At 44.7% G+C, this 27,849-nt stretch overlaps 1 protein-coding gene across 1 annotated transcript; it reads right to left on the bottom strand.

Moving 5' to 3' along the window:
* Nucleotides 1-1,502: 1,502 nt before the first annotated feature.
* Nucleotides 1,503-27,849, bottom strand: LPL (lipoprotein lipase). The gene is made up of 10 exons (XM_045286743.1): nucleotides 27,545-27,849; nucleotides 19,774-19,934; nucleotides 16,011-16,190; nucleotides 14,040-14,151; nucleotides 13,111-13,344; nucleotides 10,979-11,221; nucleotides 8,688-8,808; nucleotides 7,188-7,370; nucleotides 5,022-5,126; nucleotides 1,503-3,019 (listed from the first exon to the last, which is right to left on the bottom strand). Coding segments are annotated over exons 1-10 (1,428 nt in total). The 5' UTR covers nucleotides 27,633-27,849; the 3' UTR covers nucleotides 1,503-3,018.

Genomic DNA, 27,849 nt, shown 5'->3' on the forward strand with positions numbered 1-27,849 from the left:
GCTTTTCAAGAAGCTGACAAACATTACAACAGGGATGGCACTACGCTGTAGGGTTACACCCTGGGCTGCTAGCCACAAGGTCAGCAGTTCCTAACCACCTGCCCCTCTGTGGGAGACAGCCGAGGCTTTCTATTCTTGTAGAGTTAGTCTCAGAAACCCACAGGGACAGTTTTCCCCTGCCCTGTAGGGTAGGCATGTGTCAGAACCAACTGACAGCAGTGAATTTGATGTTGTTGTTGTTGTTGTTATTAGCTATGTCTACAGGTTCGCGTTTCTTCACATCCTCACCAACATTTGCTATTGTCTTTTTGATTATTCCAATAGACCCAAGTATTCCAGAGAAGGGCAACATGCAAAATGAAAAGTCCTCCCTTCCCAGATGGGGTTCCCGCCCCAGACTTGCAATCTGTTCATACCCGTGGCCACAGAGACCCTTGTTTCCTGGACTAAATTCTTCCTGGACGCACTAAGAGCAATCTCTGTTTCACTAAGCTCTTCTTTGTCATTATCAGGACAACTCAAAGCAGAGTTTGTAAAATCATCCTCTTCATCCCACACAGTTTATGTCCTTGAACAGATGTCACTCTCTTGATAGCTCACTATTAGATCTCAGACACTCCAGAAGATGGTCACAGATACAGGTTACACTTTGGGCTGCTAATCAAAAGGTCAGCAGTTCGGAACCACCAGCTGCTCCACAGGAGAGAGAAAAGCCTTTTTACTCCGATAAAGATTTACAGTCTTGGAAACCCACAGTGGCAGTTCTACCCTGTTTTATAGGGCCACTATGACTTGGAATCGATTCAATGACAGTGAGAGAATGTAGTATTGTGAAAAAGCATGGTGCAGGTAAGGCATGTCCTGGGCATTTTTTTCAGATAATTCTGCATCATTTTCCTTAGTAGTTTGTCTAAAGAATGTAAGATTTCTCCTAGGCTATATAAAGACCTTAAACTTGACCAAAGGCTTTGTAACTGAATGGGTTCTGTGATTGTCAGAACCCATATTATTTACTAACTATGGTCGCCACTCAGTAAATATTTGCTGAATCTGCCGTAGGGAAAAATTTATTTTGGTGGGGACTTGAATAATGCAAAAAGTTGACTTCGCATTATGATTAAACTATGTTGATTTTATTAACAGTAGGCTCCATTTCTTCACATAGGGAAGACGTTTTCTCTCTTCTTTCAAATGGTGCCCATCTCATTGGATGATTTCATGCGAGTGAAATGGACTCCGTGAGGTTGTTACTGATGAAGACAAGTTCAATGTTCACTCCCGCTTCTGTCAATGTGGAGAGCCACAAGCACCTACCCAATATGTACAGATTCCCTTTATACATACACACACTCACAGCTAATAAATAACATTTTAGCCAAAGCATATAATATATATGTATATCTTTATAGCCAAGTCTTTAGAAGCCACAGTTCCCAGAGAAGCTGATGAATCTTGTTTTAATGTTAGGCACCTTTCATCAAAACCCAAATAAAATAAACGACTTAACAGTCAAGGTGGGTGCCAACAACAGATGGCACATCATTTTATTGTCAGAGAATGGGTCCCAAGCCCGCTGGTATCCCTCAAAACAGTTGCCCTTGCCCATATAGGTGCAGCCGTATTTCTCAGGTAAAGCGCTGAGGGCCCACCACCTGTGGAGCTTGTTCAGCTCTAATGTGTTGCCATCCAGCCCTTGCTGGTCTGCCCTCCAAATCGTGCTGCCTGACAAGCATGGGAGACACTTCTATGACTATGGGCTCAGGCCCCCACACACTTTCACAGTTTGGGTTCTCCGCAAAAGCCTCTGAGCTAATTGACTCCTTTATAATTCTGTGTTAATAGAAAGAAAAACATTCTGAAAGTATGAAATGCAGTTTATAAATAAGTGATCACTCACTCTTTATTAGTTGTTAAAAACAACAACAGCCTTCTTGGCCCTTTCATGGCTGCGGCAATCAAGCACTCTTTCCATTGCACATAATGGCTGGTGCACACTGCTTGGGAATAGCACCCAGTGACTTGTCCGTCTTATTGTTTCGTAAAAATGGTCCTTGTGGGAAATTTGTCAGAATCCAGATGTTCAAATTTAGAAATCGAACACATATTTTCTAGCTAAAATCCAGAAAGGAAAGAGGTGGGTTGAAGTTAAGACTGGAGCAAACCTCATGGAAGAATAAGATGGAATCTCTCAGGCCTTCAAGTTGATAAATTTAATTTAAAAAATCTGATCATAGAGGCATGGTCTCATTTTCTTGCTCCACAGCCCAAGTTATGTATTCTTGGAGAGTTACAAGCATATTTGAAACACCTCTCAGACAACAAGGTTAAAGTGTTAAAGTACAATCTTGAGACAAAAGAACAAATTGGGAGTGCAGAGAGATTAAGGACTAATTGATCACAACACGAAAGGGTCAGTGCTTTATCAACCCCACTCTCCCAATCACTCCATCCTGGTTAACTTGGCTACATGCCAGTGGCAGGAAGGGAAACATCCCCCCCAAACAAAACAAAACGAAACAAAACCTACTGATAAGTCCATCACTAGTCTGCTCACTTCTGCCTCATGCCTCAGAGAACCATTTGAGAAAGCTTTGGGAAGGCATCAGTTCAGAAAGCCTACAACTCCAATTGAAATAGGAAATTCGACTACATTTTAGGCTCTGCCTAACTGAACTGCCTGAAGGAGCCTTAGTCTGCTCTTGGCCCGAACAACTCCTCATTTCCTTCTCAAAGGTCGAAAGTGTATTTATATATTCCTATCGGCCGTCGTTGAACATGGAGGAGGGTGTGCTGTTTGGCCACCATAGTCCTCACATGAAATTAGCCACTTTTTTGTTGTTCAAAGTATTTGAGACTGTGTCCTAAAAGAACTAATAAAGATATAGCTGGGGTTAATACTCGGGAAAATCCACTTTTTTAAAACACCCAGAACCTTGGGTGTTTTGTAAAAGTTATTTCATCCACTTCTTTCCTTGCAGAATCCACATGCCGTTCTTTGCTCAGGAGTTGTGCTGGGTTTCTGAAAAAAAGCAGAGGAAGAAGGGTGATTGGTTTCCTGCTTAATGTCATACCACCTCGCCAGCTCCCCCAAAATGCTTAGGATAAACAGGTGTTCCCTTAGAAGGTCAGAACAAAGGCTGGGAGGACAAATGCAGGGAGGATGGGTAGTGGACCAGAGAAAGTGACAGGCCCCGAGAAATGAAAGGCGGCCTAACGTCAATACTGCCAAGTCCCAGGATGGAATATCATTTTCACAGGATGCATCCACCTGGCTCTTATTTCTGATCTTGGCAATAATAAAAGCCCCGAATCTTTTCTCAGGGCAAAAAGGTACAATTAAGGAAATAAGATGAGGAGAAACTTATTTGATCAATTTACTTTTGTCATATGGAAGAGAAGCTTTGTATTATAAATCTGATTCACAATGGCCTCCTACACTAAATTCTGATATGCGAAATTGAAAACAGGCCTCCCTACATATTTGTTGACTCAGAAACCTTATCATCAGACCAAGAATGTGTTGATAGACTTTGTCAGATGAATTCTAAAAGCACACGAATAATGTGCCCAGAAATACTGAATAGCTGGAATTTTTCCTAATTGAGATTTAGGGTTTTGTCTTCATGACTGTTTGCAGATTTAAAGCTATGGGGTACTGTGGGAGACTATCTGCCTGTGTGTCTGGACGTGGCTGTGTGCGACAGGAAGGCATGACTTGAAACTTCCGTAGAGAGGTCCTTTTCTGAGAAGTGAAGAAAACACAATCCAATGACGCTCTTAGTAAGACAGTCTCCACTTGAAAAGGAGGCGAGTTACTAGACTAACCCCAGCAACGATGGCCCTTTTAAAGTTTATCCTGATGGCTCATGTGTTGTTTTGGGGTCTAGAAGGTCTACTCTTGTCCTTCAAAGTAGATATATGCCTTCATTCCATTTGTAGGAAACATGGAAAAGATGTGACTATTATGGAAGCATAGATAAAATCCGGTAGGCTGTCACTGCTAGTTGTGGATGTCTCTGGGTAAACAGCATCATGGTACCTTTATTTTCTCTTCATCTAGTTACCTTTCCTAATCTATCTATCATGAACACATAGCAAACTTATAAATAGAAATGAAAAATAACTAAGGTATTCCACATCCACACAGGGTCTTTCAAACACTTTCCCCGGGTATCCATGTTTATAAATATTACTAGGAGGGGAGCACAGGCCTAAAGCAATTGCTTTTTCTATTTCCAGATGATGTTGTGACCAGTCCCATTGTTTCTCATGTCACTGGCTTGTTTTACATGCCCCACGCTTTCTCCCCTTCGTACCTGAAACCCATTAGCACTTGACATTTGGCAGAGTGGACGGGTAGAGGAATGCCACTGGCATATCCAGGAAATTCTGCAGGGGAGTGGGGACGGTCACATGCTTAGTTCCACTTAGTACTGACGCTCTGGAAAGATTCAGCTGACAGCTGCAGTGTGGATTAGCCTTAAAGGTCAGGTAGGAACGAGCCAGGAGCTGGTTAGAGATGGGGAAGAGACCAGCTTCCTAGATCCTAACTCCCCTAGCTGCCATCTTTGGCAGTTTTTGAGATGGGTGTTTGGTGGATGCCCCTTTGGCTTTCTGCCCTGGGACCTACTAGCTCTCAGAGCCTCAGAACCAATGCTGCTGCAGCTGGAGACATTAGATGTTTGCATCCTAGGATCTATCCTTGGCAGGACACAGTGGCAACTACCATACTTGTGTCATAGCAGGGATGTGGTACAGAGTCAAAGAGAAATGAAGACCTAGTGGTAATTCAAAAAAGAAAATGCTAAAGGGGGCCTGGGATGGAAGTGAGTGGGTTGAGAGAAGAACCTGAAAACAAGAAATGAAGAGGAAGCCCTGCGAAAAGGAAATGGAGCTTGGGACGAGGCCTGTGTGGAAAGACCACGGGCAGGATGTGATCCCAAGGCACAGTGCAGGGGTGAGGCTGGATCCCCTCCGAGGGTTGACTCACGGTTCCGGACGGGTCAGCCCACGGTGCTTACCAGCCAGACTTCTTATTCACAGACTTGTCATGGCACTTCACAAACACCACCGGTTCCTTTCCTTTCGTCAAATAAGCCACTTTGTTCCGGGAACAGAAGAGCACCCTGCCAAAGGAAATGGATGTGAGCATGCCTTCCACATGGAAGCACAACAGTGACTTTTTGACAAGAAGAGGCTGCCTGCTCGATACGGATTTGCAATCTTGGAATCTCTTTATCGCTCACTAGGAGTTGGAATTGACTCAGTGGCAATGGGATGATGGAGGGTGGTTTGAAAGGGGATCCTATTTCTGCCTAGTCTTCTTGAGACACTCCCTCTTAGAACCTAGCCACTGTGCCATGAGGAATCCCAGGACACCAGAAGAAGCCACGTGTGGGTGACTCTGCCGCTGTCCTGGCCATGGCCACAGCCAGGGTTCCAGCGAACAATCAGGTCCAAATCGCGAGTCAGGCAAGCTAGCCATCAGGAAGTGGACCCACAATCCTGTTTTAGGCCACCTGAAGTGATGTGACATGGACTGATAGAAACCATGGACACTGAGTTTTGTCAAATTGTAGATATGCAAGAAAAATAAATGTGTGTGGTCATTCATTCCACTAACAACAACAAAAAGACCAAAACACTGTGGTGGTTGACTCAAGTTGTTTAGATCCTACATGATTGTGCTAGTTAGTTTTTGATATTTCCAATAATTAATGGTTAGTTCTCAGGCTATTTGGGGCAGTGACACTTCCATAGAGTTATTTGAGGGTCTGGTCCATTTAGCAATTGGTTAACTCATATCTCTTGTCTTAAGATGTATGGTCTTCACCAATTCTCACTGCCATTGAGCTGATGCTGACTCATCATGACCCTATTGGGTGGGGTCGAACCGCCCCTGTGGATTTCTAAGACTGTAACTGTTTAGGGAATAGAAAGCCCCATCTTTCACCCATGGAGTGGGGGGTGGGCGCTTTCACATTGCTGATCTATGGTTAGTAGCCCGACACATAACAACTATGCCATCAGGGCTCCCATGATGCATAGTACCTATATGAGTATAGTAACTGTACATCTACAGTTGTATCATACTATATATCTTACAGCAGCACACAAGAATTAACCAATCTAAGCAGGAAGCTACAGGCAGCCCGGAGCAGCCTGAACATCATAAGTAAGGTCACCAGATCTCGTATGCTAGCTCTCAGCATCTGCATTAAGGAGTTAATGCAGTTCTCAACCTGTGGGTCACGACCCCTTTGGGGGTCGAACAACCCTTCCACAGGGGTCCGCCCGATTCATAACAGTAGCAAAATGACAGTTATAAAGTAGCAATAAAAGTAATTTTATCGTTGGGGGGTCACCACAACATGAGGAACTATATTAAAGAGTTGCAGCTTTAGGAAGGTTGAGAACCACTGAGTTAAGGGTTCACTAAATGTTCTGCCTAGCCTTTCCATCCGACAACATGTCTTTTTGGGGTATACAAGAAAGTGACTAAATAGGCATAATATATCGACACCCACTTAAAGAGTTGCTTTTTAATATCAATTAAACCAAGCTCTAGTTTATAAAACCCACCTACACCTAGTAGAAAAGTTTAAAATCCCACAAGGCCCTCTATGCCATTCATGTTCTAGGCCAGGGCAGTGAAGTGGAAGGGCAGTTCCAACCCCGAGTTGCTCCCAGGCAGATGGATGGAGCTGTCTGTGGTCCACAAAGACTTACAGCCTAGGACACTGGCTGTGAGTCTGAATCAACTGCATGGCAGTTCACTTGGTCAGACGGGGTGAGGAGGGACAGGAAGAGATTAGCTTGGAATTAGCTTGACGAGGATGGTTTTGATATTTGAAGGTCAAAGTAACACCTCTGGGTTTGCTTCCTAACGGTTTTGTCCTTGCAGCAAACAGAGCTGAGTGAGTGCCGACTTTTAATACCCTGTTCTCCCTCTGACTGACTATGGCCCAGGCAGAGCTTAGGCTTGCCTAATTTGATATGCAGAAATACTGTTATTTCTCAGTTTCATAATAAAGGCATCATCTTTAGAGAATCTGGGTGTAATTAATTATCCAGGCCAGACAATGCTAACGTCCCCAAGAATGCTGAAGGTTCCTGAGATGCTTTGAGTAATGCCATGAGTGTGAGTGAATCTGAAGTGAATCGAGGCAAAAGATGAGTCTGATTACTTCTTTTGCGTCTCTCCTGCTTTTACTCTGATCTTCCCAATCGCAAAGCCAGGGCTGCTCCACCACTCTGACCAGCTGAAGTAAGAATCGCTGTTCCATTTGAGCTTCAGCATGAGCAGTTCTCCTATATCCACTTCGGTGTAAATTAGGAAGGAGTATGTCTTGTTGGTGGAAACTTCAGGCCTGAAAAAAACAGACAGCATGCTTGGTTAGTTCCAAAAAAAAAGTTATTTTTCTCTCTCTCCCAAGCTGTGTAAATGGCTTTATTGTTTGGAAGATATTTAAGAAATGCAAACTATGTCCAACAAAAGACTCAAGATGGATGTCGTGGGGTTTAGGGTACTTTAAAAGACATTCATATCCCATTAATTGATTCCAGCTTGTCTTCTAACCAGATGAACTATTAAGTACAATTTTTAAAAAGGCAGGGGGGCGGGTGTCGATCTACAAGACATTCAGAATGAATAACATTCAGAGAGATTATTTTCATTTTCACAGATTCATTTTCTATCTCTATCAATAGGTGAACACATGCTTACTTGATTTTATAGAATACATACAATCTCTAGTCTTTCTTTACTCGATAATAATTTATATTGCACATTTTGCCATGTTTTAACTAATCTTTAATAATTATAGTCTTTAAAGGCCCCAAACGGAATGTGTTGATTCAGTAAGCCACAATTAACCCTTACCTTGATATTGGACACTAACTTTGTTCCAGATGTGTGCCATCATGTGTATTACTGGGAAGGAATAAGTGTTGGAATGCTAACCAAAGGTTGTCTGTTCAAACCCAGCAGCCGCTCCATGGGAGACCGAGGAGGGTATCTGCTCTGATGAAGATCTACAGCCTCAGAAACTCTTATGTGGGTCTGCGGTACATTGGCATCAACTCGATGGCAGTTGGCTTGGGGTTAATGCACATTGCAAGGTGCCCTGTTGGCACAGTGATTACACACTCCGCTGCTAACTGAAAAGTTGGCCATTCAAACGCATCAGCTGCCCCCAGGAGAAAGCTGTGCAGCCTGCGAAGGCTTCCAGGGCAGGTCTCCTCTGTTCTGTGCGGCCGCCAAGTCTCAGAATCAACCCAACGGCAACTGAGGTCAGGTACACACACCGCGTTTATGCTTATAAAGGGATTTCTTTCTCTTTTTGAAAATCATTTTATCAGGGGCCTTTTACACTTCTTTTTCTTCTTGTTGGTTTATGTTAAAATTCAGACTTTTGAGAGAATTGAATGCATTTGCTGAAACACAACACAAAAGAAATAGGCAGCTTGAAAATAACAGGGAAAGAGACCTGCATCTCAAATGAAGATAAACTAAACTATTGCGTGTTTTTCCTTCACGTGAAATAGGGCAAGGGCTTTCAGTCCAATTTCTTGAGCCAGAGGCTGCTTTTCTAGGTGCCCCACTGCCCTGCTGCCCCTCAGCCCGGTGACGGGCAGGAGGCGGGACCCCGAGAGCACACACGCTGGAGGGGACGCCGCCGACTCACAGGGTGAAAGCGATGTTCTCACTCTCCGCCACCGTGCCGTACAGCGAGATCTCGAATGGCTGGTTGGTATGCATACTCTTTTCAGTGCCAGAAAAATGGATCTTCACTTGGTAATGGAAGACTGGAGGGGAGAAATTGGGAGAAAGGTGGATCAGGTTTTATGGGAACGCTGCAGACTACCCAATTAGAACATTCAGAGCCAAACTAACAACCAAACAGGACTTATGCGCGTGCGCGCATGCACACACACACACACACACACACACACACACACACACACACGAGTCTAGTACTACTGTGCCTCTTCACTTCTGCACAGTGTCGCTTTCAGGTAGTTTGATCGGAATTCTACCTTTCAAAAAGGGTGGCTGTAGTGGATGGAAAGAAAACAGCACACACACACACAGGTGTGACAGAATCGCCAAGGTGTCCGGGAAAGTCGTTATCTTTCAAGGGGTTCAAGCAGAACAGATCAAGAAGCCCAAACACCCATGAGCTCCACCCTTCCTTGGCCATCTGGTTGTCCCTTAGCATCTGAACCAAGCGTAGTGAACATTTGTTGCTGTGTGTTGTTGTATGCAACCACATTTCTTGTTTCATGGCTCTATCTGATCTCCCTGAGTGGCTTGTAACCTCCTTCAGGCCCAAGCCTCACGGCTCACATACTCTCTCTTTCCCCTCCTCATCTACATAGAGACAGCAGTCGGCAGGGCGCAGTAAAACTCTGTTTAGTAAATCACCGTGGAGAGTGGAAGAAAACCGGTCTCAAAGTCTACAGTCTGAGGCAGTGCTGGCTGGAAGCACTGTGGGTTCAGTGGTGGGCTGCCAATCCAAAAGGTCAGTGGTTCCAGCCCATTGGCCGCTCCTCTAGAAAAGGATGAGGCTGCCTTCTCTCATGAGATTGACAGTCTCAGAGATGCTAAGGGGCAGTTCTACCATGTGCTATAAGTCAGCATCAGCTGGATTGCAGTGGGGTTTGGGAAGCAAGGATGTGCAATTCTGCATCCCCTCAGTTCCACCAGAAACGCTGAGTAATGAGTGGTTGATGGTGAAGGAGACGGAAAAGGCAGCATGCTTTAAGACGCTGTTTAACTAAAGGACAACGGAAATGGGGGCTTCAAGTGAAATGCAGTCTTTGTAGGCATCATCACAAGTCATAGCAGAAAGGCCAGAAGTTAGCTCAGTGTCCCTATGCCCCGGTGAACACCGACAGAGCACTGAGATAATGACTAAGATCCGGGTTGCCTTGGCACCCACACTGCCTGGGCCTGAGAGCCAGGGAACGGAGGGCCCCTCATTGAACAAGGGTTTTCTGGGTTGCAGGGGACTCAAAAGCTCTCATGCCACCATAAGCACCTCTGCAGATGGACAAGCCACTTTCTAAAGCGGAGCCTAGATCAGCTACATCCTCCCCGGGGAAACTCTTCTCCAATGGTGTCCCTTCTCTCGGGCTTCTACCTGCACTCCACACAACCTGGCTTCTTTGCATTCCATCCCTCTCACCAGAGTCATCTGATTACCTCTGCTTGTTGTCGCTCCGATGGCTAGGTCTTGTTCTAAGCATGATGCCAAGTTTGAAATAAAACAGAAACAAATGATGACAAAATGAAAATATCGTAGCGCTCTCTCCCTGGGATCGTTGTGTGTTAAAGTGCAGGTGGTTCTTGCCCACACCTAAAGCTTACTGTGTGATTGTTGTTCCTTGCTGTGGAGTCGAATTTAAGTCATAGTGGGTGGCAAACTTTTTAAAAGGGCCAGATATATTCGAGATTTTGTCGGCCATAGGGTCTCTGTTGTAATGACTCAGTTCTGCCAAGCTGGTGGAGAAACAGCCAGACACAGACAAAGATGTGACTGTGTTCTAATCAAACAAAGGTTTGACTGTGTTCTCATAAAACATTAATTAAAATAAATAAACAAAAACAGGCCATGCACTGGATTTGGCCTGTGGGCTATAGTTTGCTCATCTCTGACAGAGAGGATGTGCTCCCAATGAGCAGTGAGCTAATGACTGAGCCTCGGCTGATGGTCACAAGGACAGAGGAGAGTGGCAAGCAGGAAAGTAAAGTACCGCGGTACAGCCTGTGTACGGGGCGGCGGTGCCCTGGGCGGGAGGAGCTAGGACAGCAAGTCGACCTCTGGCGCTCTCCATCGCCAGAAACATGGGGTTCGTCACATCATTTCTTTATCTCAGCTGCCTGGACAGACAGCATCCGCACATGTGACACGACAGACATGATGAAAAGGAGGATTACATCGGTCTTCCTTATTGGCAGGAACCTCTAACCTACCTTTGTAGGGCATCTGAGAGCGAGTCTTCAGGTACATTTTGCTGCTTCTCTTGGCCCGGACTTTGTTGATCTCGTAGCCCAGATTGTTACAGCGGTGTTTCCTGCAGCTCAGACAGAGCCCCTTTTCAAAGGCTTCCTTTGAGTTGCACCGGTAGGCCTTACTTGGGTTTTCTTCATTCAACAGGGAGTCAATGAAGAGATGGATGGAACGTTCATGGGAGCACTTCACTAGCTGGTCCACATCTGGGGAAAAACAGACACAAAGTAAGATACTGCTAAGGTCCATAACGAGTGTCTGATTGCGCACGTCCTAAAGAATTTAGGTTTCGTTTCAGAATAAATTGACCTCAGGGTTACTCTGGGAAGCCATGAATATGGGCCCTATGTAAGCAGGTGTCAGGTTGCTTACTTACTTTCAAGAATGTCAAAACTACAAACTCAGAGGAAACATCTGAGTTTTCTTGTACTTAGAAATATATTTGGTGTCTTTTATTTACAAATACGTTTAAGATAGAGTAGCATAGAACATCCAGGGTAGAAACTGGTTTCTTCCAGTTTCTCTCATCCTTCTGTTGTAAAAGCACGCAATGCTTCAGGAAATGCACTTGTAGAAACCACACCATAAAGGGTGTGTGCTTCTTAAATGAATAGTGTGCTACTGTCCATACTATGTGTAATTGAGCATGTGACTCTACTACATAAATCATAGAAGTAATCAATAGTGGCACAAGAATCAGCCTATTAGCATGAGATTTTATAACACTTAAAAATAGTAACATTATGCTATAAGACCTATGACACACACACAGCACAAAAGTAGGTACGTCCTACATACACAATCTGCAAAAAGCCCTTGAAATCAAAATAAATTAAACACAAGCTAACATGTTTATTAAAATGAATTTCTTTTTAAAATTTTGGGAAACTAATTGTTGGAAACGGATTTTTTTTTCTTTCCGGTTTGTATGACTCTTAAGAAGAGTAATTTAAAAAAAAAGGAAGACTGATTGACATTTACTTCACTCTCAGTAAGGAGCCCTCGTGGTATATTGCTTACCAGTTAGGCTGCTAATTGCCAGGTCAGCAGTTTGAAACCACCAGTCTCCTCGTAGGACAAAGATGAGGCTTTCTGCTCCCATAAAGGTTTATAATCTTGGAAACCCATAGGGGGCATTTCTACTCTGGCCAAGAGGGTCACCATGAGTCTGGTTTGGTTCCATGGCAGTGAGTTTGGTTTTTATTCAACATTGGAGCCCTGGTGACTCTGTGGATTAAATATTGGTCAACTCACTGCAGGGTTGGTAGTTCAAGCACATCAGTCACTCCAAGGAGAAAGACACGCTGTCTGTTCCTGTCAAGATTCTGCACTCCTGGCAGCCCTATGGAGTTCTACCCTGCCCCATGTGGTCAGAAGAGCTTCAACAGCACTGGGCTTGGTTTGGGTTCTCTCAATCAAAATCACGCCACTGGCTTTGCAACTACATTCAAAACAAAACACCCCGTGGGCAAGATAAAAAATGTGACTGCCATTATTTCGGGCAGTGCCATTTTCCTGTCTTTACATTTATCTTGCTTCCGCAAGAAGAGTACTCAGTGTAATACACCATTTAGCAGTTGCTGAGTTGAATCCAGCTCAGGGCGACACACGTCATGTGTGCCAGAGTGGAACTGTGTTCCCTAGGCTTTGACAGCTGATTTTTCACAAGTAGATGGCCAGGCCCCTCTTCCGAAGCACCCCTGGCTGACTTAAACTTGCAGCCTTTTGGTTAGCAACTGGGCATGTTCCCCATTTGTACCACTTGTGGCAGGTTACTGTCAGCTGCCATTGAGTTGATTCCAACTCAGAGACCCCATGTGCAGAGTGGAGCTGCTCTGGTGGATTCAAACTGCCAACCTTTCAGCTAGGAGTTGGCAAGTACTTAAAAAAAAAAGAGAAGATGGTTGGCTGTCTGGACACAGAAACTATTAAGACTCTGGCCATGCTGAATGGTGGAATCCTTCTGAAACAGATCTTGGTCAAATTTTACATGAGCAGAACCTCCTCTGTAGGTAAGCAGTAGGGTAAGGGGGGTGGTATGCCAATAAATGTCAAGGATACATTTCACATTTAATTCACTTCAGGCCATATTTACCTCCAAGGCCTTTCTCTGCAATCACGCGAATAGCTTCTCCAATGTTACAGCCTGGCTGAAAAGTGCCTCCATTCGGGTAAATATCCACATGCCCCACTGGTTTCTGGATTCCAATACTTCGGCCAGGTGACCCACGGGTGAATGTGTGTAACACGTCTACAAAATCCGCGTCATCTGGAGAAAGGCGACTAGGCGCTTCAGCATATTCAAAGTTAGGTCCAGCTGGATCCAGGCCTTATGGGAAAAGGCAGACAGACAAAGCCACAACTTTTAAACCTGTTCAGTTCCCATTGGTATCTTGACTTTAGCACTCTATGGCTCTCCATTGGAATGAAATGGGCAGACACTTAGATTCTATTCGTTCCTATTCTACACTAATTGGATCTTTAAATTACTAAGATTGTCATAAATACAGACTGGCATTCTCCTAAAATGGATTTTGTGCCAATTAAACTAGCCATTGTATAACAATATTCATCTGGGATGGCTTGATTTCCCTTTGAAACGATTTCTGAATCTGGTGTGAAGAAATTGAAACAGTAGTGGCTTCTCTGTCTCTCTCTACACATGCCAAAGTATCTATCTACACCAATCGGCATAGGTGTTGGTGCTGGTCGTTTTCACTGCGCCCAGGATCCATGTGTAGAGCAATAGACAGGTGATTCATTGCCAAAGCACAGTGAAGGGGAAGGAGGAAACCAGGGTTCTTCTCAGAGAAATCCGTTTCTTTCCTGCTAAGATATAGTAAACCCATAAGAGCAAGAGCCTGCATTTTATCTTATTCCAGGAAAGCAGCTCTATCATGAGATAATCAAGAGATCAAGTGTATCACCATATACACGTGGGCATTTCACAAACATACAGCATCTCTCTGGAAAGACTGCCATCTCTGTGGTTCGGTGAGAAAGTGAAGGACAGTGCTTTCTTACCAGTAATCCTGTTGACTTTCTTCTTGGTCAGACTTCCGGCAATACCAGCAGCGTGGGCTCCAAGGCTATATCCCAAGAGGTGAACATTGTCCAGAGGATAGTTAAATTCCTCCTTTGGAACAGAGGGAGGAAAATGATCCTAACAGCTCTTTGCAAAATATCAAAACTAAAGAAAATAGAATGATTACAAATATAGTTCTTAAAGTATAAAGAATACCCCAAATTAATGATGTGTATTTTCATTTTGTGCTACCCATAAGAGAGAAAATCATATGCTCTGGTGTTTAAAAGTTTTCCTTTTTTTCACAACGGATTTAAATTAGAAATGTATCTATATAGCTGAAATTATATCATGTGCCTATAACTTTTTTTAAATTATACCTAATGGTTAATAATCAGAAAATGTTACAGTGAGAAGAGGTCCCACACCTGTGGTCCAGTCATCTGATTTTATAGTTGTGCAAGGAGGTGATCTACTTGGTTTACCTAAACGCACTAGCCTGGTTACAGAAAGACCCAGGAAAAGAACTATATCTTCTGATGAGAAATCCCATCAGCCCAGGTTATTTTCTATCTCCATCTTGCTTATGCAATTTAGAGCATACGCTTCCGGTCAGAGCATACACTTCCTTTCAACCCTGCGTTTGTTTTCAGAGGTAATTTTCTCCAGGATGATCTCAGAATGCCAAACAGGATCACCAGGCCCTCCATCCACCCCTCTCCTGTACACTGTCTATTTTCTCCCTACCCAGTTCTGTCCATCTCTCAAACCTCAACTAGAAATCTGGATCCTTAATCCACACTCAGGAGTAAACACTGTTAGCGCCTGTGTCACAGGAGGCCTGAGGGTACCGATGGTTACGCACTTAGCCGATAAGAGAAGGTCAGCAGGTCCAGCCTGCCAGCTGGACCACGGGAGAAAAGATCCAAAGATTTTAGATCCTGTTCTAGTAAGGGTTTCCGCCTAGTAAGTTATCTTGAGGAGTTCTGCTCTGTCCTGGAGGGTCACTGTGAGCTTAATGGGCACCATGGCATACAACATCAATAACAACAATGCTTATGATCAAAGAGATTAGTATTCTAACAGAGCTTAAAGACTGGATGAAACGTCCTTGCGGCAGACAAAGGGGAATGAAGGATTTGACTAAACATGACATCTTCCCGAAGTGCCGAAGTGACAAGCTTTTGTCTGTTCTGCCCACTTGGTTTTTGGACTCAGCAGATTTATTCACTACGAACATATCACAAGACAGGGCGGGGCAAGACTATGCCTTGGCATGATCATCTTAGTAATGCTCTTGGCCAAAAAATAACATCCATACTGACTATCTGAAGATTTGACTTGGCCTGGAAGATTGCTTTGGTTAAACGAAAAGGGAAATAGACCAGCCTCCCGCCTAGCTCTAGCCAAGGGATGTGTTTTAGACACTGTGGCAGTTACATAATCTCCTGTCAACTTGCGAAGGGGGTGGAGTCTAGCCTGTCAATCAGGCCATCACCAATGAGGCCTCTGTCTGGGCAGGGACTTTTCCTGAGGATTCTGGGAACTCCTCTTCTTCCCTGGAGGCAGGACACACAGAGACTTTCTCTGCTTCGTATTCCTGTTGACAAGCCACATGGAGACACACTGATGGAGCCAGAGCCCTGGAGCTGGAGGAGCCATGTGGAGACCCAGGGCAGTGCTGAGATACTTCCACCACCACTGGATCTATACAAAACTTTCCACCCACTGGCTTAGGATCTTCCTGCATTCAGCATTATTGCATGGCTGCATGAGTCTAAAGAGAAATTTATGTACTAGTATTGGACATATGGGCTAATATTGGACTTATGGACTTGATCTGGACTGGGATATTCCTTAATGTACAATTGCTCTTTGATAGGAAGCTTTTCCTTATACACATATGAGTGTCTATGAATTTGTTTTTCTACTCAAACTAGACTAGCACAGACACGTTCTTCTAGAATTACCTCCATCCAGTTGATAAACCTGGCGACGTCATTTCCCACCAGCTTGGTGTAGCCTGCAGACACGGGATAATGCTGCTGCGCCCGCATCAGCCAGTCCACCACGATAACGTTGGAGTCTGGTTCTCTCTTGTACAGGGCTGCCACAAGCTTGGGCACCCAACTCTCATACATTCCTGTCACCTGAGGAAAGACCATACAACATTCTTTGATATGCCCGTCTAGAACGTGTTCCAGATACGATGGCCCAATACAGGTGTGTTCAGTGGGGGAAAGAGTCACAAGGAAGCATGATGGAAGCTCAGATGAAAAAGGAAACCCGGGACGATGTCCTGCAACTGGTCCTTGCCCACTGGAGGCACCTCTGAGACGACAAAGGGCTGTGAGGAGCTCAGGAATGGCAGATGGGGGTTAGCAAACTGTCCGTTTTAGGAGGATGTTTGATAAATCCAGTAAAACATCATTAATTTGTACTATTAAAGGGAATTTCAGCATGATAAGTTAGACATTTGCAGGAGAATTAGAGCCTATATTTTAAAAGAATTTTAGTTTAATTACTTTCAATTAGGCTAATGGATGCTTCTCAAGAGAACTGTTTTGGGCTCTGTGGCTATTTTTCCTTTCTTCCCCTTTTAATAGAGCCTTTTACAGACAACATTTCATGTGCTCAGGGAAGAAAACTCATTCATTTTGAACATGTTCATCAATTTGCTTTTGAACATATTCATAAATCCTAGCAGAAAGTAAGTTTGTTTAGCAACTGCCTTCTCAGCTGATAGGAAAGTGGTTAGCTTTAACTCACACTTCATCATTCTTTGGCCAGAGAGCAGGAACAAGCCTGAGACCCAGAAGCGCTTAGTTCCAGTCCCAACTTTCTCACCAATTTTATCTAGGAGCCTAGCCACGGCTTCCACCTTATCAGGCCACCTATAAAGCACAGTGGCCAGATTCCAGTGGCATAGCTGTTTCTGTCTAAATTTTCAGCTTGTAAATCTGTTGGCGGTGATGCAATGCAGCTCCGAACATACAGAGCAAACAAAGGGGGAAAGATTAAGGTGACCAGACGTCCCGCTTTTGGTGGGATGGTCCCGATTTTTAACAATTTTTCCCACGTCCCACAGCATTTTTAAAAGTCCTGATTTTTGGAAAGAATGCACGACAAGCTAGGGGATACGGTTTTCGGCTGCCATGTGGCTATTTCGCCAGGCTATGAGTTTTATCAATGGTGTCCTGCTTTACCAATGTTAAAATCTGGTCCAAAAGGTACCAAGGTGATGTGAGCCCAATTAGGAGCTTACGTAAGTCTCCTTTGGGCATACTTTAGCAGGCTGCTTCCTATCTGGGGGCAAGGGGTAAGTTTTTGAGGGAACCAGGTAGCAAGCCCACCCTTAAGCAAACCCCAGAGGAATTGGCCCTGGCCCCTTCTCCACTCTTTATGGTTGGTGCACAGCCTGCCCCTTGCAGCTGTCTGTCAAGACAGCGTGGTGTCATTCCTCCAGAATGCAGTGTTCATTGCTCTGCCTCTCAGCCATGGGGAGAGCCTCCGACCAGGAGCACCCTGCACTCAAAGCACCTGGTTGTGACACCCAAGCAAGAGGCACAGCTTTTACCAGCTGGGTCTACACTGCTCGCTGGCAAATGCATATGCACATTACAAGCAAAGCAAAGGGATTCTCTCCTCATTCTGCCTAGCTTTTCCTCTTGATTCAGAGGGCCAGCTTACCTCAATGATGTCAGGAAAGCTTTCTTGCTCTGGGCCCCACTGATTGATTGCTTCTGTCTTATCAGTGTTTCCTAACGAGGCAATCTTTAACAGGGCAAGTCACCGAATTTCCTTCTTGACTGACTGCTGCTTTTGCCAGTTGCCTAACAGCAAGTTGAATCCTTCTTTTATAACTCAGCATGGAATACTGGTGTCCAGAACCCCAGACAACAACCTTGAACGTTTTTATTCCCTAGGTGGGCTTTTTTTTTTCTTGTGCTTCCCTCAAACAGAACCATTTTAAAATATCTTGAGATTGGCAAGCACGGGGCTGAACCGACCCACCCCAGTTCGTCCCACCCCATGGTCCAGCTGATTCCGCCCCCGTGAAAAGGTGGAAGTCTGCATGGCTGACTTCGTTATTGTACGGACTAGACTAAGCAGCCCCGGACAATGCAAACTCAGTCCCCTGCCAGCGACCTGGCCTCTGAAGCAGTCAAATGACCCACAGCCAATGACTTGGCCTCTGAGGTCAGGCTGTCAAAACCCCCGAGCAAGTGGTATCAAGGATCCAATTTGGTATCAAGGATCCAAGCGGTGTCAAGGATCCCGTGACTGAAAATGGCACTATCTACTTACATTGGATTCAGTTTGAGAAGGAAACATCTGTTTTTCCTTTTAATTTCTAAATTACACAGTTCTCTCAGATCAGATGCCGATGCCTGGAGTATTTAATTTATTATAATAAAACTGTGTTTAGTAAAACCATACCTTTAAAAAATGTTAAAAGCTAAGTTTTGTATATGTACAAGCTATCTTTAAAATTTCCAAAGATTCCTTTTTCATCCTGGTTAAACCTCTCAAAATATACACTGAGAAATATGTTTAAGAATTTTGTATTTTAAGATGTGCCATTTACCGAAACGTTGCCAATTCTAGTAAACAGATGTATTTTATTAAAACAAACATCTGTGTAGCAAGCGTCAGGCGTTGCTTAGCCACCACAAGTAAACATAGTAATTGAGCTTCACTGCCAATAGCAAGGGCACTTCAGGAATCAGGAGGAGACGGGTATTCTTCTGTAGCTATTTCATGATATTTGACTTTAGGGCCTATCATCAGATTCACATGCTTTGGAATAATATTCAATACATGTTATTTCATATTGATAGCTTGTATATAACTTTCCAGCCAGAATGTGTGTGAAATTTCAAGTAGTTGAACTGCTGCTAAAAACCCCCCTCAATTAACCTAATCTTCTCTTAAGAGATGAATGTAAGTGACTTGTTCCAGATTATGTTGAATAGACAATAAAGCCTTCAGACTAGGGTTTAACACTTAGAAATACAGTAATGAAAGCAAGCACTGCATTATGTAAAATGATCATATGGTATATTTAAAGAGAAGTCTTTCCTTAAAATTTTTAAAAAGTGAATTTTGGCCCAATTTTTACTTTTTATAATCATCTTGCATGACAAGAAAACCTTCATCTCTAATGTAAGTTCCTGATGCTTACAATCTGAAAATATGGGAAGCAAGTGCAGGAATTATAGGGGTGTCTAGTTAAACATGTCTATTTTGCAGGAACATGAACTGAGGCCCAGAGGTGGGAAGTCACTTGACCCACATCACAGAGCTGTTACGTGGCCAAGCTGGGACCGGCCTCCTGGCTGTTTCTTCTACTCTAGTTCTCTCCTCAGAATTCCAGACTGTCTTCCTCAGACAATGACAAAGTGCAGGATGAATCGGGACCATACCAGGTTCCTTTCAGTGCCTACAGTGACCCAAGCTCTGCTCTGTAGTTGAGCACAGCCCCTCTTCAAAAGAATGCCACCAGCCAGGTACCGTGTTATCATGTAGGTGGGTACCCAGGGGAAGTACTCATGAAGCCGTGATTTAGATTCCACGAGCCTCCATTGCAAGCTAGAACTGCCTTATGTAAGTTCAAAGAGTAAGCAGAGAGACAAAAGATAGAAACTCATCAACATACTTCTTGTATCTGGGACCATATATCTTGGGATGGCTGGTCTACCCCAACCATCTCCTTCCTAAAATGCCTCTTACCGTCCAGCCATGGATCACCACGAAGGTTTTGCTGCTGTGGTTGAAGTGGCAGTTAGCCACAGACTCTGCCACTCCGGGGATGAGGTGGCAATTGTCATCCACTGTGTCCTCGGGGGTCCTTAGGGCAAACTTACTTTCGATGTCTCTAAAATCTCTCTTTCCTATAAGTTCAGAAAAAGGAAAATCGGATAGGTGGTTAACTAGAGAACTGCTTTCTTACAGTTTTTGGAAGAGAATGTTTTAGATTCACAACCAGCCCCCACCGATGATCTGTATTTTTAACTTGTTGTTGTTGTTGATAATATACACGGCAATAACACCCCAATGGAAGGGTGTCTTTATGTACAATTCAGTTGATTACGTACTTTGAGTTGTGAACCACTCTCGTGCTCCTTTTCTGATATTTTCCCTGGGCCATTCCCATAATCTCCCTGTTCCCGAAGGGCCCCAGCTAATTTTCCCAGGTGTTGTTGTCAGCAGATCTTAAGAGAATACAGTGCTCAAGGCAGGTAGTCTCTAGAAGTTCAGCTGAACTATTGTTTGGTTTAAAGAAGGCATAGGAGATTACCAATGCTCTTTTTGTTCCTGAAGAGTTTAAGAAACTATGAGTGCGGATGGACAAAGAAGAGCCGATCCGCCAATGGTGACCAGAGTCGGCAGAGATGATCTGAAAGATAACTCTAAGTGAAGCAACACCAGTGTCCCTCTCAGCCTCTTCTGCTCGCTCAGGAGGCATGCTTGATTACGTGCATATACATACACACAATTTCAATATGCAAATCGCTATGTGAAGATTTGTGCGTCAACTCAACTTTTTTTTTTTTCCAACTCAACTTTAGCTCAAGGCATATGTTTAAGTGACTTGGACCCAGGTTCTGTTGCTAATAGTGGGAAAGAATGTGAGGAACAGAAATCAAATTTCAGTTCAAAGTTCTTTCTCTTGGAGCACATTGGCTCGCATCTCTTGCGTTACCTAGATGCCTTTATTTTATTTATCATTTTGCATTTCTTAGCTTTCTAAGTATATCAGAAGGAATGTGTTCTCACAATACTAGTATTATCCAATTAGACTTGTTTAGGGGAAAGCGGTTTCCTTTTCATGTTTGTAAAGAAAAACATTCGCATAAAGAAAAGTTAGAAGTATGAGATGATTCTATGGAATTCTCACTCCATGACAGGATGTATCAGATTTAAATGATATTTCAAAAAATGATTTAGAAATACCAGCCCTGATAGCAAAGAAGCCCTGGTAGAATAGTGGGCTAAAATTTGAGCTGCTAACAACAAGGTCAGTGGTTCAAACACCCAATGTGGCTCTGAGGGAAAAAAAACAGAGACTGTCTACTCCTGTAAAGATCTAAGGTCTGAGAAATCCAGACGGGCAGTGCCACTCTGACTATGGAATTGTTATGAGTCAGATCAACTCGATGGCAATGAATGTGTTTTCTTTCTTTCTTTCTTTTTCAGGTCCTGGTGGCGCTGTGAGATAAACATCAGGATGCTTACTACAAGGTCAGTGGTTTAAACCCACCAGCCACTCCAGGGGAGAAAGGTGAGGCTATGTCCTCTGGTAAAGATCGACCAGCCTCAGAAACCTTATCCAGGGTCACTGTGAGTCATAACTGGCTTGCTGACAGTGGATTTGGGGGCTGTGTACAAGTTATGGTGAATTCTCCCTCTCCAAACATTCCTTTTCTCTTTTACGTCATTATAATCTTTCACATAAAAGCAAATAACAACAACGACAACCCCCAGGACCTAAAATGTAGGACACAATCGGTAGTGACAGGGTCTAGTATTACGTAAATTTTGTTACAATAGCTAAACATTCTAAGATCATTTATTCAAGAAAGTGCCTGTGCAAAACTATTGAACACAAAGACCCTTTTTCTTTCTGCAGGGCCACAGGGCACAAAACAGACGGAACGCGCCAAACTCTAGGCTCGCGACCACTGAGTCAAGTCTTCCTCCCCGCAATGCCGCTGAGATGGGGTAGATCGTCCCTGTGGGTTTGTTTCTGAGGTGAACTTCTCACAGCGGCAATAGGAAGCCTCTTATCCCATTGAGCGGCTAGTGGTTTCAAAAGGCTGCCCTTGTGATGAGCAGCCAAATGCATGCCCCACTCCGACACTAGAGATCCTTAAGAAAGTGGTAGAGAAAGGTTATAACTAAATTCGTTTCACCCTCTCCCACACCTCCCAACCTCAAATAACTCACATCTCCTCCCTCAGAACCTTATTTTAACATGTTCAATTACCAGTCTGTTTAAAGCAGAAATAATCTGAAAAGCCAGCAAATAGATTTAACCCACAACCTATCTGCCCAACTAATATTTAGGACAATTATACTGCAGATCCGCAAATGGTCCCCATTCATGTTGCCTCTAGAATTATGCAGTGTGGTAGCACGAGTATTGCAGGTGGTTTCGAAATTACTTTGAAATCAGTTTCAAAGAATATCCTTTGAAATTACTAAGGCTTGTTTTGTATACTTCCATGAAAAAAAAAAAAAAAGGTCTCTTTAACTCATAGAGCCCAGATCAAATTATATGTATGGAGTCCTGGTGGTGCTGTGGGTTAGGTGTTGGCCTGCTAACTGCAAAGCCATCAGCTTCTCCCAGGGAGAAGAGGGAGGCAGTCTGCTCCAATAAAGATCTGTGGTCTCAGAAACCCTTTGGGCAGGTCTCCTTGTTCCTAAAGGGGATCAACTCATAGTTGGAATCAACAATGAGTTATGGATAGGAGCCATACACTAAAAAAAACCCCAACAACATACAAAATCACTGCCCTTGAGTTGATCCAGACTCATAATGACCCTACAGTTCAGGGTAGAACTGCCCCTGTGGGTTTCTGAGACTGTATTTCTCTCTAGAGTGGAGAGCTTCACCTTCTCTTAAAGAGTGGCTGGTGATCCCAGATCACTGACAGTGTGGTTTGTAGTCCTATGCCTAACCACTAGGGGACCCCAGGCAGTGCCGGTAAGATGCAAAACAAAACAAAAACACCCAGTCAAATTGCTTACCAGGTCAGTTTGGTGAGGTTAAAAAAAAATAAAAATGAATGCACTCTTTGAGGTCATTAGGTGAAAATTGGTGTGATCATCCACGTCAGATTGTCAAATGGAGGCTGGTGAGACCATTGCACAACTGCTAAATCACATCATTACATAACTGACAAACTACTGAGAATCATGATCCCGCCAATTTGACGCAAGACCGTAACCATCACAGCCAGTACCTCCGTGTTCAATACCACTGGACAGATGTCCTAAATGCACATCAGAGTCAGATAGAAGATTTTTAAAATTTTTGCTGTCAATGTGAAATGCTGGATAATGAAGTCGACCATAAGTGAGGAATAGGTTACCTGACTGAAATGCAGTCAGGGGATTAGTACTCTCGAAGTACTTAAACAAATTTAACCTTTTTTTTTTTTTGGCTTAAGAAAAAATACTTGGCTGATTAATTGAATATAAAATAATCACTGTACTTATCACCCAAATTAACTTTATGCTTAATGCTGTTGAATAGTAAGGCTGGGTTTCCACCCTCCTGAAAAGGGTTAAATAAAAGATTGGGAGATGTTAAAAGTGCCCAGTTGAATTAGATCAAGGCTCAAACTGATACCATGACAGTCAATGCTGGTCTTGCTGACAAGTCTTTTATTTGTGGGAAAGATGAATAAAGATGGGGATTCTGTTTGGTCTGTGACTTAAAATGGTCTGCAAAAATATCTCATTTTTTAAATGCAATGGAATGCAACTTTTGTGATAAGAATAAGAATTCTGACTCATAGTGTTGCTTTGAGTCAGAATTGACTCTGTGACAATGAGTTTGGTTTTAAGTTAAAACGGTGCTCTCATGCTATTTTTCACCATAGTGACTCTGAATACCATTTTCCCCTCAAAAGTACAAAACTGATTTCAAGATTGTATACATATATATGTGTGTGTGCATACATATTTATGGACACACACACAACTCTCTGTTATCAAGTTAATTCACACTCCTTGTGATCCTACAGGACAGAGAAGAACTGCCCCTGTGGGCTTCTGAGATTGTACATTTTTCTGGAGCAAAAAGCCTAACAGAAATCCACTGTACAACCAGGACTAAGATATAGCTACGTCCAAGTACATCCATTTCTCCTTTCCTGGTAGATATTTATTTCCCTTCCTAGTAGCAACTAGGCTAAATGATGGGATTGCACTCAAACATTCTTAAGATGGCCCAAAAAACCCCTAATGTTCAACTCTAGAGTCAAGGGAACAATGTTTGGAATAATATCAGTCTCTGCCTCTGAGTAAGTTGGAACCCAACCATACTGTACCTTTAGAAGTGACCAGTCTTCGGCTTTTTAAAGAGGAAATATGATTAAAGACTTGTGACACAGATTCTTTCCTAGGTTCAAGTGTCTCTGATGACAGCAAGGTCATCGTTCATACAAGTTGCTGTTAGGTGCCGTTAAGTGGACTCTGACTTCTAGTGACCCTTTCCGACAGAGTAGGAACGTCCTTTGTGACCTTTCTGAGAGAAAGACTCACTGAGTAGCTAAGTGGGTATGAACCACCAACCTCTGGGTTGGCAGCATTTAAACACAGTGATTCCAGGGTTCATGGTCCTCCAGCTACGCCCACAATGAGTGGATTATCGGCTGCCACAAACAAACAAACAACCAATCACATCCACCTTTTTGCTCACAGGTTTCCCATGAACATAAGTCGGTGTTCTGGGATACTCATTTTTCAAGATGTTATCCAGAGTTTGTTATTACGTAAACGGTTAAATGTCTTTACATAGTCAATAAAACACAAGTAAACATTTTTTTCTGCAAAAAAAAAAAAAAAGTTGAAAAAGACATTACTGTAAACTCAGTCCTGGTATCTCTACGTAGATCTGAAATATGCTACTCATGTCTTGAGTACATTTCGTACGCTCTGTGGTTCAAAGTCCTCATCCACCATATCCTGACAGCAAGAACACCTTCGTTTTTACTGCGATGCAATGCAGATTTTGCAACAAGAATGTAGGAGCAGGTGGTAGAGAAGGGACGGACAGCCAAGCGGTGTGTGTCAGGCCCTCTCAAGTGAGTCAACTGAATAACTCTATTTCTCCTCAGGAACAAAGTCAAAATGAGAGCTAAAAATATAGTTTGATAGAAAGTGAACATTTTCCATGGCGACTCTTCCCCCGTACCTGACTCCTACCTTTCAGTACAGTTATTAATCCATCACTCCCTTCCTGAGCTCTGTTAGAAAGTGACATCTGCTATTTCGCTCTCATCACTCATCATTCTTCACTGTGATGTTGCCCTGGAAATGGACTGTGGCCTCTCCCAGAGAACTGCTGCCACTGCACACTGACCCTTTGGCTCCCAGGCCCGCTTTTGGCTCTTCCTCACTGGAACCCTGCCGAGATAGTGTGGTGGCTCTTGAGCAAAGAGCCCCGAGGGCAGGGCCCCATATCCTCATATTTTTCTTGGAAAGAAAATAGAAAATGAATACATAAACTAAGAGCCCAGAGGAAGTGGTATCTATTTTTGACCCATGCATGTGCCTTTCTCACTGAAATTCTTCCTTTCCTAGGTGAACTCATTTAGAGGAGCAAAGGGGAATGGAGCCTCTGTAATGGGAGAGGCAGCTAGAAAGGGGAGAGGGAAGTGAGGGCCAATCTCCTTACAAGGGAAGCCTTCCCTAATACATGTTCAGCCAGGGAACGCACATGCTAGCTAAAACTCAATTTGATTAATTCATTAAATTTTGAACCAAAGATTAAACATTAGAGGGGTCTCAGGGGCCTTCCGATCCAGTTCATGCACCTCACCGGACAGGGCGAGGAGGGTAAATATGGCAGGCAACAATATAGGATCATGAACCGATAATGCACTTAAACCAAACTCAGGGGCCCTGAGTCAATTCTGAGCCCTGGTGGCTCAGTGGGCTATGCATTAAACTGTGAACTGCAGAGTCAGCTGTTCTAAACCCACCTGTGCTCAGAAGGAGAAAGCCAAGGCTGTCTACTCCTGTAAAGATTTAAAGTCCTAGAACCCTAAAGGGGCAGTTCTAGTCTGTCCCACGTGTGCTCACTCTGAGTGGGAACCCTAACCTCTGATGCAGGATGGTAAAACAAAATGTAGATGATACATTATTTGTGTGTTTTCTAGTAAAAGTAATGTCCACTGTGGTAAAACAAATACCAGTAACCACTATTGAGTGAAGGCTGACTCCTAGTGATCCCCCTGTGGGTTCTCAGAGGACTTGAAGGGAGTAGAGAGCCCAGTCTTTCTCCTGAGTTGCTGGTGCTTTTGAACTACCGAGCATGAAGATCGCAGCCCAAGGCGTGTCCACTACGCCACTGGCGTTCCTTTTACACTGCAGTATACGTTTTGAAATGAGAATTTAGGGTGAATTCCTTCTACCACCACCCACGATGTTTCTCACTGAATGGCCTGTGTTCTCAAACCGAACTGCCAGAAAGAAATTGTAACTCTTTCCGCCAAAGTTTAACTTTCATGAAAACTTCTTAAAAGACAAACCTAACACTCGTACTTCCCATCTAAGGGCTAAAAGAAACCCCCCTGCAGAGTGGTGGGAGTTTTACTTGATCCTCTGCGAATGTGCCCCCTGAATACCCCTCCAGGGGACACCACCAACAAGGTTAAAAAAGGGAAATGTTGCCTCTTTAATTACTTGTTTCGGTTGTTGCTGTATTCCAGATGAACCAGGGTTCAAGGTACCCACTCTGCCTGTCTCTATTGTGGGCTAGGTTGTCAGGTGGGACACTGCCTTACATTGAAGAATGCCCATCTCCCTGAAAGTGCCTTAACTTTTGAGAGGCTGCAATTGGGTAAGGAGCTTTGGTGAGCAGAGCAGGGTGGGGTGGGGTGGGAAGGGGGTCTCACTGGAAGCCAGGCCTGCCAGCCTTGGCCTGAAAACCCAGGAGTTCGCAGCCACCTCGCTACATTGGGCGCCTGGAGTTGAATTCCGCTTGGACAGAAAGAGACCCCCAGTGCAGACCCGCGCCCCTCGCTTTCAGGAGGGTCAGCGCTGCTCTAGCCTTTGCTGGGCACTACATCAAGCGTGGGTGCAAGGAAGCTGGAGAGCTTCCCAGGCGTCCTAAAGCTTGCAAGACTCAGCGTCCCCAGGACATGAGGACACGTGTTCTCTTCCCTCTCACGCACCCTGGAGCGCATGGGCGTCCCGGGCTCTTTAGAGACTGACAAGGGGTCCTCCCTTTCTACTCTGATCGGCTTGGCCCAAAGAAGGGACCACTTGCTGCTCCCCTGCTCCCATGGCCCCACTGAGCCGCTCCCAGTCGCTGCCAACCCAGGGTCACCTTGGGCCGCGTTCCTTTCATTCCAAAGCCCCCAGAGCGAGAAAGTAATTGCGGATCACCCCATCAGGGCCTCCCCTTCCCTGGTCCCGCCTCTCACACTCCCCAGACTCTCCGGGGCTCTGCGCGCGCGCTTGGGAACGCGGTGGCTCCTGTCCCTTGACTGGCAGGGACAGCGCGGGAACCCAGGGGAGAGGGAAAGCGGGAACTGAGAGCCGCCCGCGAAATGCCCCCTCTACCCCTCCGGGTCCCACCCGGTGTCCCCACCCCGCCCGCCCCCCACCCCCACCCCGCCGTCCGCACACCTCGAGGGCCAGTGCTGGGGTGGGGAGAGCTCTGTGTCCAGCCTGTGCCCCTTCCAACTTCCGCGCGCCGGGCTCCGAGCGCGCGCAGTGGCCGCGGCAGGGGCTGCAGGTGGAGCGGAGCCGCGCGCGAACTTACCCCCGGCGGCGGCCACCCCTCCGCGGGAGGCGGTCAGACTCTGGAGCCACACTCCCAGGGCCACCAGGAGCAGTGCTTTGCTCTTCATCTCCGGGAGCGTCCCTCTGTAGCGGCTGCACTCCGCCCGCGAGCGCGCGGACCGACTGACGCACGGAGGGTCGGAAGGTCGGACCGAGGAACTGGGCGGATGGGAGGCGGGAGAGGGCCTGGAGTCTCCAGCTGGCGCGGGCAAGCCTCCCTTTCAACGGACGGGCTGGGCAGCTGGATCGAAGGGGCAGATCTCCTCTGCGCAGGAGGAGGAGGAA

This window comes from Echinops telfairi, unplaced genomic scaffold, assembly GCF_000313985.2.
Source record: "Echinops telfairi isolate 266 unplaced genomic scaffold, ASM31398v2 ScPeMD7_9;HRSCAF=40, whole genome shotgun sequence".
NCBI lineage: Eukaryota > Metazoa > Chordata > Mammalia > Afrosoricida > Tenrecidae > Echinops > Echinops telfairi.

Bases quoted from the DNA above. Each gene is read 5' to 3' on its own strand.
- LPL (XM_045286743.1), bottom strand. From the start codon at position 27,632: ATGAAGAGCAAAGCACTGCTCCTGGTGGCCCTGGGAGTGTGGCTCCAG. The intron at 16,191-19,773 runs GTAAGAGGCATT...GTCTTTCCTCAG, and splicing joins TGGTGATCCATGGCTGGACG to GTGACAGGAATGTATGAGAG. The intron at 5,127-7,187 runs GTAATCAGACTC...TTCCTTTGGCAG, and splicing joins GCAGGAGAGACGCAAAAGAA to GGTGCTCTTCTGTTCCCGGA.